The sequence below is a fragment of the Terrapene carolina genome, unplaced genomic scaffold, assembly GCF_002925995.2.
Source record: "Terrapene carolina triunguis isolate 2854851 unplaced genomic scaffold, T_m_triunguis-2.0 Scaffold111, whole genome shotgun sequence".
Lineage (NCBI taxonomy): Eukaryota > Metazoa > Chordata > Testudines > Emydidae > Terrapene > Terrapene triunguis.
In genome coordinates this window covers 25,071,050-25,087,424 of record NW_020664462.1, presented here as the reverse complement: position 1 = coordinate 25,087,424, position 16,375 = coordinate 25,071,050, and the positions used below count along the sequence as shown (strand labels likewise).

Sequence of the window (16,375 nt, the reverse complement as noted above, 5' to 3'; positions counted from 1 at the left end):
AGGGGACTTGACTGAGGCATTCCAAACTTTTCAGATTATAGTCAATCCACACTGGCCTTCAAACTGGTTTTAAATGTGATGGGCTAATGGAGCTATGCTGATTTACACCAGCAGAGTCTGTCTCAGTTCCAGCAAAACCAGTTTCTAACCACGGTGGGCTAGATCACATTTATATACATTATTCAAACATGGTTTGACCTTCTCTATGGTGTTCAGCTGTGTAACCATGCAGTCCCATTAAGGATGAGGGCTGAGCTAGACAGAATCAGTACTTATGCTTCAGAATGTAAGGGTATGTTTACACTGGAAACACTATAGTGGCACAGCGGAAGCACTGCAGCTGTGCCACTGTAGCATTTTTAGTGTAGACACTACAGTGACAGAAGGGGTTCTTCTGTCATCGCAGTAACTCCATCTCTCCTAGAGGAAATAGCTTGGTCGATGGAAAAATTCCATCTACACTGGGACTTAGGTTGGCTTAGTTACGTCGCACAGGGCATAACATTTTTCACAGCCTTGAGAGTTGTAGTTAAGCCAACCTAATTTCATAGTACTAATCCCTAAAATGAACATTTGCAAGAGTCTGGATGGATTTTTATCCCCTATATGCACAGCACACACTGCAGAGCTGGCCAGGGGCACAGTAGGTTTTAAGTGTTTTTGGAAGGGGCAAGGTTTTTGTTTGTTTGTTTTTGACTGCTGAGACTTCAGTTACTGGTCACTGTGAAAGAAAGAAACTGTACTTGATGGATGACTAGTTTTATGTAGCAGGGCAAATCCTATATTCCTTTGATGTCAAATTATAGTGCATCCCTTGACATGCATACCAGATATCCTCTCTCGAGGCCTATTCACCTGTTGCTGCACAGGATGTTTACGTGGTAACTCATTAATGCATATACAAATTTGACATGTAAATCCCCTGCACACTGATAGAAAAAAGCAGTAGCTAAGTGCTGTACAAATATTTTATCTGGAAAACTGAAATAGCAAAATTAGACTAGTGTCACGTTTAAAACTACAGTGCTAACAATTTCAGCCAGATTTTCACTCCTTGAACTTTTAATCAGATCTCAAAATAAAATGTGTCACTTTCTTTAGACGGATGTGAATTTTTGAGACAAAAGTTTCATGGATTTGTGATACTTGGTCACATTATGTTTCTTTTGGATTGTACAAATGCAATGCCATAGAGCTTAAGAGAACTTTTCAGTTTTAGTTTTGGCTTTGCTACGTGCATTCAGATTACAATATGACCGAACTGATACAAAATCACACAAACCAAAACTGTGGAGTTTCAGAGGTCTAAGAAAGGGTGATTTTTCTACTTCAAAAAGTACAAGGAGAAATATTTACAAAGCAATAACTAGCAAAAGGCCACAAATGGAGATTTTCACTTTCCGAAGCTGAATAGCTATCCTAGGGAACTGAAAACTACATTCATTCTTCCTTCATGTCTATTCTATAACAGGATCTCCAATTCTAATGCTGTACATATATGTCAAACATACTAAAAGGCAGTGGATTTAATGGCTATGTTGGAGTTCAGGACTTGCAACTCAAGCTAGCAATAGAAGTATTTTATGTCAGGTGCCATTTTAATCAAACATCTTCTTGCGTTTTAAATTTGAAAAACCTTACAAGTTAATCCCATGATTGAGCTGCTCAGTAAGTCCAACCACTCCTGTGGCAAGACAAGTCTTTATGAACTAAATCTGTTAGTAGAAAGCTGAACTGCTGCAGAGCAAGTGCTAATAACCTCATTATCCACTGGGGGCTATGCAGACAGTATGGCACGGAATCCAAACAAAGGATGCATAAAATCACTTACAAGGTTTTAAAACTGGTGCCCTGCAAAGCACAAATTCAACTGAAATAAGGAAATACGTTATTACACATACTGGCTTCAGTTTACATTATTTTCTTTTTGAGCATGATTAAAGTGAAGGTGAATCAGTGCTGAAACATAACTATACATTCTTTATAGTAATATTCACTGACATTTTATTTGCATGAAACTTCACCACTCAGACTAAACAGACTAAAATGAAGTGTAGCTTCTCACCTCAGACACTGAAAAACATTTGAAATGTTCCCATTATTTCTTCTGCCACCTGTTATGGGATCTGAAACTTACTTTCTCAATCAATTGATTGACTTCCCCTCTCACATTAAGCTAGTTAGAAGGCTTGTGATGAACAATTCTTTTAAAAAGTCATGCTTTAAATTGGTCATTGCCACTTTCATGTTCCATGCTTCGCACATAAATAATACATTAATCACCCTTCAATGAACCACAGAAAGGACAAAAACAAGATCTGATTAGCAGAGTCTACTTGACTCACCCATTATCCTACTTAGTGCCGCAGTCCTTGTGGGTGATTCGCTGAGACCCTCAATCCCACTGTATAGCGAATGGGAAATTCTACGTTCCCTGTCATCCAGTATAGTGTCTATAGGCAGCTCTGGCCCAGGAGGGCTTCCAGGTGACTCCAACTGCATAGAGAGAGGAAAATCAGCACTGAAGTCCATTTAACAGCATGGGGGAACGATAACAACTTGCCTAAGGCCTGGACCCGGCTGGGCACCAAATGCGCTAGAACTTTTCACCCTGGACCCAAAATAATTTGCAATGACAGCTCTGCTTAATGACCAACTTTCAATGACACTTTACACTGCACCTCCCATGGTGCCTTGTCAGATTTCAACCCTTTCAGCAGAAAAAATGTAGACAAAAAGCATTTTGGTCTACCTTTGCGGCATAATTTCTGAAATATACAGTTTGCATGTTTCAATATTATCTGACAAACAACTTGGCCTCTTTCACACATTGATAGGCTGTCAGGACAAGACTCCTTGAAGCAGCAGAGAACAGGGAACTCCATTTGGAATTGGGCCTCTGACCCTTTTTGAAATGGTGAAATTTGCTACTGTACATAATTATCATGAAACTCCCTGTCGTACACATTAGTATTGACATACATGAACACATGCTGTTTATGATAAAGTCTTTGCTCACACTTTTCACCCTTAGGGTAAAGAGATTTCACATGCCCAGCAAATCTGGGAATGTCCCATGTTTTCAGGGCCTTTCGCAGCATCCCTGCCAGTTTCACGACAATCAGCATTTCCAAAACATGACAGGTCCCTTACACAGCCCAGAGTCCTCTGCCCAGCATGATTCCTCAAGACAGTACTCCCCCATATATGAAATACAAGATCCCCTATGTGATGCAGAAGGATGTTGCTTGGCTATGCAAATAAGGGGAGAAAGAACAAACACCATTTCTCTCCCTCACTCCCAGCTGCCCTTCATCAGAACTGTCTCATGTGTGTCTCGAGGGTGCCCCTATATTTTCTCTGGAAGAATCTGGTCATTTCTCTTTTTATATGCACAGAATAGATTTTCAGAAAGAAGAAAAAATAGGTTTTCCTCAATGTATTATAGAGAATCAGACTTCAGGAAAAGCAGAGCTCTTATATGGTGAAATAAATATAATTTGACATCATCTAAGGCAGCGATACTCAGACTGAGGCTCCCAAGCTGCAAGTGGCTCTTCAATGCATCTCCGGCGGCTCTCTACAGCACATGATATTAAAGCATTGTGTGATTTAATTATTAACCAGTCTAAGTTAGTAACTAATCAGGATGCTTTTACTATGTTAACCACCAATTGTAGTTGATAAAATAATAATACTTGGCCAGTCATTTTGCTGTGAGAATAATATGACTATATAGTACTATAGTAAATGTAACAATGAATTCACACTAATGTGGCTCTTTCGGGTAATGTTGATCACTGATTTGGCTCCTGAACTACTGAGGTCTGAGTATTACTGATCTAGGGGCAACAGCATCTCTAATTGTTAGCCACTCTGCTAAGACTTCCAATAAGGGTCCCAGGAATAATGTGAACACGTGTCCACAAGGGAACCAGTTGAGACTTCCAACTTGTTTCACTTAGGCCAATAACCATGGACATGAGACTTCATCTCCCATTATCCAATTCCTGAACTGTCCAATACCTCTGCTTATTGAGCTTTGTTGAGGTGCCTGAACCACAGACATTTGGACCCTTGTAGTTACTGATAACTGAGTGATGATGGGCGTTTTGGACAAAATGTCAACCCTCGGCTTAGCTATTAAATTAATTTCATTTGTGAACTGAATCCAGATCCCCTGAGGAGAAATTCTGATGAACTAATATAGCACAAATAATTGTGTTGTTTTGTAATCATTTAGGGCATCAAAGGTCAGTATGTTTTGGCCATTTTATCTAAAGTTGTGTTTAGAACTCAATGCACAATATTCTTATATGAATCCTTTAGCATATAAATATCTCATGATCTATCAAAACACACTAGTGCCCAGATCCTGCAAGGTACTGAATTAGGGTTGTCAAGCAATTGAAAAAATAATCTTGATTAATCGTGCAATTAAAAAAATTAATCTCGATTAATCACACTGTGAAATAATAATAGAATACCATTTATTTAAATATTTGTTGATATTTTCTACATTTTCAAATATATTGATTTCAATTACAACAGAATAAAAAGTGCATAGTGCTCACTTTATATTTTGTTTATTACAAATATTTGCATTGTAAAAAACAAAAGAAATAGTATTTTTCAATTCACCTAATACAGAGATTGTAGTGCAATCTCTTTATCATGAAAGTTGAACTTACAAATGCAGAAATATGTACAAAAAACTGCTTTAAAAAAATCCAGTGTAAATCTTTAGAGCGTACAAGTCCACTCAGTCCTACTTCTTGTTCAGCCAGATAAGCTTGTTTACATTTGCAGAAGATAATGCTGCCCGCTTCTTGTTTACAATGTCACCTGAAAGTGAGAACAGGCATTCGCATGGCACTGTTGTAGCTAGCGTCGCAAGATATTTACGTACCAGATGCGCTAAAGATTCAATGTCCCTTCATGCTTCAATCACCATTCCAGAGGACATGCATCCATGCTGATGACGGGTTCTGCTTGATAATGATCCAAAGCAATGTGGACTGACGCATGTTCATTTTCATCATCTGAGTCAGATGCCACCTGTAGAAGGTTGATTTTCTTTTTTGGTGGTTTGGGTTCTGTAGTTTCTGCATCACAGTGTTGCTCGTTTAAGACTTTTGAACGTATGCTCCACACCTCATCACTCTCAGATTTTGGAAGGCACTTCAGATTCTTAAACCTTGCTTTGAGTGCTTTAGCTATTTTAGAAATCACACATTGGTACCTTCATTGCGCTTTGTCAAATCTACAATGAAAGTGTTCTTAAAACAAACAACATGTGCTGGGTCATCATCCGAGACTGCTATAACATGAAATATATGGCAGAACGTGGGTAAAACAGAGCAGGAGACATACAATTCTCCCACAACAAGTTTAGTCACAAAGTAATTATTGCATTTTTTTTTTTTAAACGAGCATCGTCAGCATGGAGCATGTCCTCTGGAATGGTGGCCGAAGCATGAAGGGGCATAAGAATGTTTAGCATATCTGTAAATACCTTGAAATGCCGGCTACAAAAGTGCCATGCGAATGCCTGTTCTCACTTTCAGGTGACATTGTAAATAAGAAGTGGGCAGCATTATCTCCTGTAAATGTAAACAAACTTGTTTGTCTTAGCGATTGGCTGAACAAGAAGTAGGACCGAGTGAACTTGTAGGCTCTATTGTTTTACACTGTTTTGTTTTTGAGCTCAGTTGTGTAACAAAAAAATCTACATTTGTAAATTGCACTTTCACGATAAAGAGATCCAACTATAGTACTTGTACGAGGTGAATTGAAAAATATTATTTCTTTTATTTTTATAGTTCAAATATTTCTAATAAAAAATAATAATATGCAGTGAGCTCTGTACACTTTGCATTCTGTGTTGTAATTGAAATCAGTATATTTAATAATGTAGAAAAACATACAAAAAGATTTAATAAATTTCCATTGGTATTCTACTGTTTAACAGTGTGATTTAAACCACGATGAATCACAATTAATTTTTTTATCGTGATTCTTTTTTTTTGAGTTAATCGTGTGAGTTAACTGCCATTAATCGACAGCCCTATACTGAATGCTTCCCAAAAGATTTGGGGCATGCTGCAATCCCTTGGAAGTCACCAAGCATTGAGAGTACTCAGCACTTCTAAGGAATGGTCTCTAAAGGAAGAAGAACAGTTTGCAGTTTCACGACTTACAATAATAAGGAGCATTTTTAAAATGGTTCCCCATTATGATTTATACTATTCAAATTTCCAGCATGACAAAGAAATTTATGCTATTAAAGTCTTTAAATAAAATCTGCTTCAAGAGCTACAAAGCACTCAACTACAATCTTCACAAGAGAGGCTTTGAAGTCAACCCAATGGGCTAACATCATATGACATTTGGTCACTGGCTCAATGCTAGGAACACAGACTGGGTGGGCATTTGAGAAATTCACTGCATTCCAAAGATGATGACCACAAAGACCAGAGTCAGAGGTCATACGTCTGTAAAAATTATTATTTCTGTTCTAAGCTATCATCTGTTTAATATAAATGAGATATTTAATGAAGTTCCAAATTGTGGACTTATCTTTCTCGGTTTGATAAGCAGTGGAGAGATACTGCATTGAAGGGTCAACACAATTACAACTGGAGGCACGTCAAGCTGCAGGAGAATAATAAACTTGCAGTGCAAGTGAATTAGACTCTATAAGGTTTAAATTGTGAAATGAGGATTTGTTTTATTAGTTTCTTTTAAATTGCAGATTACAAGTGACAGCTTTACTAAAAAGTAAATTAAACAATATTCTAAGCCTCTGATGCAAAGAAATCAAAGGCAAATTTGGGAAGAATAAAAATGTTAAAATTTGAAATGCTGTAAAAAATATGTAGAGTATTCAGGAATTTAACTTCCATGCCAATTATATTCAAAGATGAACTAGTCTTTATTTCACTTTGTTTAAAGAAAGTGTGAAAATGAGTCTAAATAGATTAGTACACTCCTGCAATCAAATGATTTATTTTCCCAGAAAGATAGCCCTGTATTACTGAGTTCAAGTAAAAAATGTCTAGCTTTTTACTGAACCATATAATGTGATCATTTTCCATGCGACAACCAAGCTCTAAAGACAACTATCAAACTCCCTTGTGAGACAATCCCAACAGATTTTTAGAAAGATACAAGAAGAAAGTTTAGAATCATAGAGAATTGCATAGAAATTCACACCAGGTAGGCTGATAAGCTGCAGTGTGCATAAAGAATAAACAACAGGATCATTGTGTTTAGATGGTTGTGCTTTGTAACAGGAACTATGTATTTTACTATTTTCATGGGAAAGACTTTTTTCAGTTTCTAATTAGCATCTCAAAGGAGAGATCTAAATAAAGACATCAACAGTCAGCTACACAAATATTTAACAAAAGATACAATGCCTTTTCTAAACTAACAAAAACTGGATGGGGGGGGGGGGTTATACAAAGGGCTTTTCAATAAATCTTTTGCCTATCCTTGTTTTTTTACACAAACTTTCCTGAAACATGTCAAAGTTGGAGTAAATGCTGCTAGCAAGACAAAGCAATGGACAGTAAAAGCAACAGTACAGTAAAAATAAAGACCTGTTGTTCCTGATAGGTGGCTTCATTCCCTCTTAAACTGGTTTCATTGCTATCTTGGCATTATTTAACTTGCTTAACAGATAAAGGGCAGCTAATGTAAACAAAATCTTAAAAGCTTCCCATTTTCAATAAAGGCATGACTATGAAGACTAGAGTCTCACAAAAATGCTAAAGCAGCAAAGAGTCCTGTGGCACCTTATAGACTAACAGACGAATTGGAGCATGAGCTTTCGTGGGTGAATACCCACTTTGTCAGATGCATGACGAAGTGGGTATTCACCCACGAAAGCTCATGCTCCAATACGTCTCTAAGTCTATAAGGTGCCACAGGACTCTTTGCTGCTTTTACAGATACAGACTAAAACGGCTACCCCTTTGATACTTGACAAAAATGCTACTGGCTCCCATTCATTTTGCCTCAATGATTACTGGTAGCAGCAGCATCGCTCCATGGTTCCACCTTTATGCACAAGTACTAAACTATAATGGGCTGCATTAAGCAAATCATCACAGAATCACAAGCAAAATGTTCCACGCTGCAGGTTGTCTTCATCTCAAGGGAGTCGGGTTTTGGTTGCTTTTTTAACTATGAATGAGGATCTCCATCATGGCCCTTTATCAGTCAGATGAGAACCAGCTGTTTGCTAAAAACTATATGCACTATCTACTCCCTATCTGGATTATAAAAGGACAACTAACTTGGTCCTTGTTACTTAAACAATATTGTCCCATGTGAAGTTATGACCGTAAATATGCAAAAGGTTATCTGCCGCCAAAATATTAATCTGTATAAGCGATCAAATCAAATTTCATATCATGCATCTTTACAAACGGAACAATCATCCAGCTCTCTCTCATTCCCATTCAGAATGTAATTTATCAAAACTCTGATTGACATGAAAGCATTTGTGGTTTTAGAGGAGCGGCTATAGAAATTCGTTAAATAGAGCACTGCATTCTAACTTTAGAATTAAATTCCTTTCTGCTGCACAAAATTATTCTCCAAGCTTTCTTCTTCCCTTCTCTTCTGCTTTTTATAGGCCAATGTGTCCAAATTACTCAGACCTCCTTTTCCCAAAACAGTTCCTTTCAGAATACTACTGCCAAAATTAAATGGGTTTTTGATTGTTAACATCTAATTTAGCCTCCAAAACCAGGTACAAACTTGTAAAATTGGAAAACTTAAGCACTGGCCGGTGAGGAGGTTAATTCTGGTTTGTGTGCTATTAATTATTTTGTATAAAAAGTGCTTCTGGTGTCCACAGCACAGTGCCACTGATTCAGTGTACCAAAGAAATAACACATCTCTGCCCCGATCAACTTACTTAATAAAGCCATGGCCAGCATAACACAAAACCACACATAGAATGGTGCAAGTGCATCCAGCTGGAACGCTTTGCAGAAAAAGTTGCACCATAGGTTTTGGAGGTTTCTTGGGTTGGTTTTTTTTAAAATCAGGGATCAGTTGGAGCTTGGCATTCATTTAGTGATAGTCTGTTTCAGGCATAAGAAAAATGTGGGTGAAGGAGATAAAGGGAGTAGATAGAAGAAAAGGATTGAGCAGAAAGAAGGGAATAGGAGGAGGTGTGAGATGGAGTTATGAAGAGATGTGAAGATGAGGATTTGGGGTACATCTTGCCCATAATTTACTTTTCAAAATTTCCAGATATGTTTGGAGCTTGGAGTTTGGATACATGGGCAGATTTTTTACTGGCTTAACTATTTTTAAGAAATTGGCCATTCTACTTGAGATATCTTTTCTGACACAGAATCAATAATTAGTGGCACTATCCACTCCAAGAGAGACTGGAGGTTGGAATATGGATGTACTTTATGTCTCAGTATGGCAACTAGCGTTAAATGCATTCACACATATACAAGCAGGAAGGCTAATTTGTTTGCCCCGTTTCCTCCCTCTATAATGCACCCAAATTACCTCAAAGTGATAAGTGGTACAGGTGAGCCAGTTCCGAATCACTTTAGTGTTAAAATAGATGAGGGCAGGGGCTTGCTATTGCTCTGAGCTGTGCTCTGTTCTGCATTCGGAAGGCAGGAGGAAGAGAGATGAGCAGAGACACACAAAGGATTTAGGAGCACGGAAATCTACCAAACGTGTTTTCTTTTGGCATGTTTGGAGCTAAGTGAGTCTCAAAAATTTCTTGAAAATCCTTAATTGAACAAGTTAATTAGATTATGGAAACCTTTGTCTTATTGCAACATGAGTGACCATGTACTAGTCTCCCTCCTGATAGCAGATATTCACCTGTCCCATACAATGAGTAACTCAGTGCCAGTGTGGGTATCTGTCATTGCAAGCTGTCCAGGATGGAGGGAGAAGGGGGAAATAGAGCTGAGCAAATAATGATTATTCTTATTTTCTGGGCTCAATACATATGCCTGACAGCTGTGCTGATTTGGCGGGTGCTGGTGCTTGAGGGTTGTGCACGCATTATGGTGATACAGAAGCCAGCTGTCTGTCCAACCAGCATAATAATAATAATAAAAAAAAACCTAATGTAAGGAGCCAGGCATTTCTTTTTACATCTTAGGCATCGCAATGATTTAACAGGAAATGCTGGCCCCATGAAACAAGGCATCAATGTGCTAAGCGGGCAGAAAGCTGGTTGATAGATCATTAGAAACCTGCTGGCAGGTCCAGAAACCTTTATTAAATATAGCCAATATTAATTTTAAGACCATCCTACTGCAAACTCTACCCATCTCTGCTACTGATGTTTGACACTGAGTACATCACTTAACCTTTCTGTGCCTCAGTTTTCCAGTATATTTGGGGGTCAATATACAATACTACTTATACATCGGAGAGATGCAAAACCGTGCTCTGAAGTATCCCTAGCCTCTGTTGCACAGAAGCTAGGAATGGGTGACAGGGGATGGATCACTTGATGATTACCTGTTCTGTTCATTCCCTCGGACGCACCTGTATTGGTCACTGTTGGAAGACAGCACACTGTGCTAGATGGACCATTGGTCTGACCCACTATGGCTGCTCTTATGTTATGCATCACAGAGTACCCAAAAATTTTAAATTTGATAATATAGATTTTAGCTAAAGATGTAACTTTATTAAGTTTATTTAAAATACCAACAACCAGAAAAACCCAGAATGTTTAAAATATATACTCATCACCTCTGGGCTAGCAACTTACATGTAATATCAACGGCGTTATTTCACTTGAAATGGCTGAGATCGTAAACACGAGTTTATAATGGTTTTGCAATGTTTATAATGGAGATCTTGACAGACATTTAACTACATGATTGTGCCCTGCCCTGTTGTAGAGCAGAGAAATTCAAACACCTGGCTTGGTTTGAAGTTTATTCATAACAACCACCCACTCCATGCTTATTTCAATATTTACTATATCACAATGTTCTTGAAAGCCTGGATGGATTATACTCTATCTTCTGGTGAGTTAATGAAACCTTCTTCTAGAGACAATGCTTACTGCTTATTACTAAAGCAATAACAATAATGTTTTTTACCTTCTGGGAAATTATACTGGTCTCTTTTGATTCTACTGTGTTATATTTGACCAGTCAGTACAAATGATCACCTCATTGGCATATTGACTAAGACAAAATGTGATGTTTATGTAGTTTTTACAGCAGTTATTGTAGCTTCAATTGCTTTATAAGCTTAGTGTGGCACTGGAGTTGTATAAAAATAATGTGAATATGACAAATGAAATATTTGAAAAAGCTTTCCAAACCTTTCAAACTACTCAAATTGAAGTAAGCTCAGAATTTAGAAATGTAAAGATGCTATTTAATTTAAAAATCTAACTATCTGTCCCTTGTAGAACCATGTCTACTAATCTTACTTCCATTCCATTGAATGGCCAAAAACTTATTTCATTCAGAGGAAACAGGATTAGGTCTTAGACTGAAATTCTGCTCTGAAAAGGGACTCTAAAATGTGCTATTCTACACTTCCACTTTATTCTCTCTATCCTTCTCTCTCCCCAGGCCCCCAACTCCAGATTAAATGGACTAATTTTACAAGTAAAAAGATAACCATTGAAAACAATATTTACAAGGAATTTAAAAAATTTCAAAAAAATTCAATAGGTAAGCTTCATGTACCCCACATCCTTAATATCCAACTGATTCTATCTTATTGCTAACAACAGGTGGGGTTACAAGACAGTATTATGAAAGAACCCACCTTGATTTTCAAATTGCAAAATTGTTTACTGGGCTGGCACCTTAAAAAAAGAAGCTTTTTCTATCAGCTAGCCTGGCAAATACAATCTGTGGACTGAGAGTTAAGCAGGATTCTTACTTCATAGGAATGATCACCACTTTTAATGGTTTTGCAGGCCAAATTAAACCCCTAGGTAATTGCAATGGTAATAAACAATTTTGACGATACACAAGATGAAACATACATAATCTAGCTCCCTCCATCTTGTGTTGGCTCTGCAAGACTAACAGGAACATAAACTATTTTTTGTCACCAAAGTTGGCATATACAACTCTAACAAACACAGGGAATACAACCAGTCAAACAGGAAAGTGCAATTTTTACATACATTCTTGAGAATACAAGCTTTCATTTTTGACCAGATTCTCCAAAAAGGCAAGACAGACTGTCTTTTCTCTAATATTTTACTATGACAAGAGGTAGAATTTTCTTTATGACCATCTGAAAATGCAGAAGTCGACTCCTGATGTGAATACTTTTTGAAGCACACCCCTCTTTGGATGAGTTGCATTAGTCTAGGCCTTCACCATGCCATTCCTTCTATTTTGTAGACTTGCTGGCATGTGGATGGTTTGTTTGGGACACAGCTCAGAGCACTTTTCAAATAAAACTTTATTGAGGCTGCATAATGGTTAGGTGGCAGCTGGAGAGAGATTTCAGGATGACACACTTGCCCACCAGAGAGTCATGCTCACCACTGTTGCTGACGTAAGGTTTGCCACACTATAGGTTCATAAGTCTGGCAGCCAGAATCTAGCACAGTCCAAGAAATGACCAATATATGATGCTTCTCAGGTAGGAAAATACTACCATAATTGTCAGTTACTTAATGCTGTACATAAAAGTGGGGGGATGCATCCCAGTCCTGTTGGCCATCAGCTTGGGGTTTAAAGACTGGACTGTTCCTAAATAAATGACAAAAGGCAGTTTAGGGAGAGGACTGTGGGACCCACCCGAGAAGAGTTTTTGCTTTTCTTTTTATGTCCCTGGGCATAGCGACTGTAAGCAACTGGGCCTGTATCTCTCCTACTGGGCAGGAAGGTCATTTTTTGGCCTGTGAAAGCTACATTCCATCATGCAAATTCCACAGCCACCATGTTTTGCTTTTGGCAAGTGTGGTGAAAGTAAGCATTCCAGGAGAAAACAGTAGTCTCAAAAATCTTGCTTAAATACAGTTTACCAAGGGTGAAGGCAGTGCCAATAACTGCACAACACTGAACCAGGTAGGTCACCATGGTTCATCTCACTAACCCTCCAAGGGGTTGGGAAAGCTACAAAACTGGTAAATGAGAGCCAAGTGGACACAACCCTCTCTTCCTCACAAGTACATTTTATTATATTTGGGTCAGGCACAAGATTTCCAGGCTGGAATCAGGAGAAACGCAGACTGAGTTTTGCTATGGTTGACATGTGACTTTTGTGTAGCAACCATGATTAATTTCAAAATCTCTTCTTAATTAAATCCAGTTCTAATGTAAGTGCATACACAAATCCTGCTTACTTATATCAGGGCTGGATTTGCCCCATTATATTTATAAAAATATTATCCCAACACATTTGCTAAGTTTCCATTAAGAATTGGCAGATTTCCTTCATATAGACCTTTTAATAAGCCCTGTGTTACCCAAATTTAGAACATTTCATCCTCAGCATGTAGAAGCAGATAAAAAATTTGACAGCAGACAGAAATGGAAGACTTCCTGAAAAATCGCTGAGTGAGATTTCCCCTCTCCCCAACAATTCTTCTGATTAGATAGGATAAGACCAATATAAAAAGTCAGAATTCCTTCAGTGCTAATGAGATGAGAAAATTTGGATCCCCAAGTATAAGAAATAATATAAATCTGTGCTGTTTTTTTCTCTAATAACCTATACTTCAGATGGTAAGAAGGCAGTTAACACTAAGATCATTTGATCACAAATTAAAAACAGTTTTGAGAATGAAAAAAGAAAGACCACTAAACCTAAAGTATAAAAGCATAAATTGCATTTGAGAAAAAAATATTGCACAAAAACTCCTATACTCACATTGATAGTGTAATCCAATTACAAAATCAATGTACCTCTATGTAGTGTTTCCTATTATTTATTGATAAATATGCTCAAAAAGAAATAATATACTCATGAGAAATAAACTTCATTGTTCTGGTAATAAGTTTAATGTGTATAAAACTGAAATTGAAATAATTTCACACTATATTCTTGTAGGTTTCAGAGTAGCAGCCGTGTTAGTCTGTATCCGCAAAAAGAACAGGAATACTTGTGGCACAAGTACTCCTGTTCTTTTTACATTCTTGTAGATTCTCAAGTACTATTTTCCTGGCCTCGAAGGAAGCATCAAATCTTATATCAACAAGAATATCCAAAAGTATTTAAAGCTTTCAGACACTAAATAAAGAGTGTATTCTTTACCTCATTGCATTTACTTATTCGTCTAGCTACTATAAGCTGAATCATTCCTCGTTTGTTTCCTTCTGTAGACATGGACCTTCTTAGGGTTTCCATAGCATCTTGGTTTGTCTTGCCTAATAATGATTCTCCATTTACTGCTATTAGCTGATCATTCACTCGAAGCCTGCCATCCTGGCAAAAGAAAAGGTAGCGGTCAGTCACATAAAATAATGTGTGATAAAGGAAGTTTATGTCTTTAGTAAAAAAACAAAAAAAACAAAAACAAAAAAAACCAACTTCGCTTAATCCTAATAGTTTATGTCCAAATGAACACTGGTATAATAGCTTTTAAGCAGCCATTGTAGGAAGTGTCTGTTCCAATCATTTATACATTTGCACTTCAAGCCATTATCATAATCTGTTTACCCAAATAGCATACTAATTGAAATGTGCCAGTGATTGCTTTCTTCCTTCCAGAGAGCCTTTAAAGGTTGTTTAAATCCTGAGACACACAAATATGTGAATCTGAGTAGCAATCTAAAAGCTACATTTGAGAGAGAAATTAGAAAATACTATTTCCAATGAACACAGAAATCCCATTCTCCTGAAAGCTGTGGCCTAAATAGTGGGAAAACAAAGACAGACGGATATTCCTCTTACCTTGGACGCTGCTCCTCCGTTAATAATGGACTTGACAAAGATTCCCAAATCCGCATGGTTTTCTTTTGACCGGTTACCTTTGACACTGACACCAAGACCAGCTGATCCAGAATCATTAAGTGGAACTTCAAATGTCAGGAATTCCCTGGTGCCATCGGGTGTAAGAACAAGATCTTCTTCCTCTGATTTCTGTCAGGAAAGGATTAGCGTGGCATTATTTTAAAATGTTTTTTGCTTGCAATTGTGTTCCAGCTACAGGTAATGTTAAAGAAATGTTCTTTAACTGCAATATCACAATATTTCCCACTGAAGTTCCATGGAGAAATCCATGTTAATCGAGCATCTGGTATCACCTCCAGATGATTCCTAGAACCAGATGGGGGAGAGAGTGTGTCCGCGTGCGCATATGCTTAACCCATCATTGGCTAGTAAAAAGGTTTAAGTGCCATATATATGAAGCACTTTCAATATTGACACTAACCATTTTACTAGCCAGAGGTAAACTGTATTAGAAGTATTTAAAGTATTATACTTTCTTACTTGAAAATACAGGAGGAAACAAACAGCAGGAAGATAGATAAATATTACTCACTTGCCCCAATTTCTACATTTGGAATTAGCAGCATTAAAATAAATGTCTTGAAAAATGTTACAGCTGAGATCAGCAACAGGAAACCTTTTTGCTCTCGGGTGCCAAAAAAACTGCACAGTCAAGGCTGGGTCCAACCAACCACTATTTCCTTTCTTTCCTTGCTCCATCCCAAGGAACTACTATCCCAGCCAATGTCCCTGGACTATGTGGCAGGCAGCTGCTCAGTGACACCCATCCACGCTTCCTCCTAGCTGTTCAACTGCAGGCTTCCAACTTCACCTCCAGCTGAGATGAGGCCAGCCCAAGCAACTACTGCAGTGGAGAGTTGGCTGCTTACTGCTATGAGGGGCAGGGGCCCACTGAGTAGCCAGAACTGGAGCAGCATTCACATATCCATGCAGACAGAGAGAGGTCAAGCTGGGGAGGGGATGTTAGATCAACTAGTTTGTTTTTCCTTCTATATACCATCATTTTTATGCAAAATTCTTCTAAAGACATCTGCGTGAAAAGAGATGCTTGAAATAACAGTAAGCACTACACACGGAGACTGGTGAGTATTGAAATAAAACAGTCTCTACTGTGCCACTCCACCATACAAAAGGAGATATTAATATGTGAGACAGCCTCCTGTTTCCAAAGATATGTGATACAGAATTGTGTGTGTGGCTAGGAGCCTCTAGGTGGGTCATCTAGTTCATCCACCTTCTTTGTAGTGGGATCATTTTTGTTACCCCTAACCCTCCCTGAGAGGTTGGGTGTCAAGACCTGGTACACTGAGGCAAAGCCATAACAACATATAATTTTAAATTGACAATGCCCCTTTAATTGGTAATCACAATGCTGCAGAGCATGGAAACACACAGATTGTACTAAAATTTTCCCTAGCCAACAATAATATAC

General features: G+C 38.0%; 1 protein-coding gene across 1 annotated transcript in view; it reads right to left on the bottom strand.

Moving 5' to 3' along the window:
- Positions 1-16,375, bottom strand: part of PARD3 (par-3 family cell polarity regulator) — a 386,953-nt gene that overhangs the window by 204,225 nt on the left and 166,353 nt on the right. The window contains exons 11-13 of the mRNA XM_029911630.1: positions 14,884-15,072; positions 14,245-14,415; positions 2,346-2,496 (exon numbers count right to left, since the gene is read on the bottom strand). Coding sequence (XP_029767490.1) covers positions 2,346-2,496; positions 14,245-14,415; positions 14,884-15,072 — 511 coding nt within the window. The remainder of the gene's footprint in view (positions 1-2,345; positions 2,497-14,244; positions 14,416-14,883; positions 15,073-16,375) is intronic.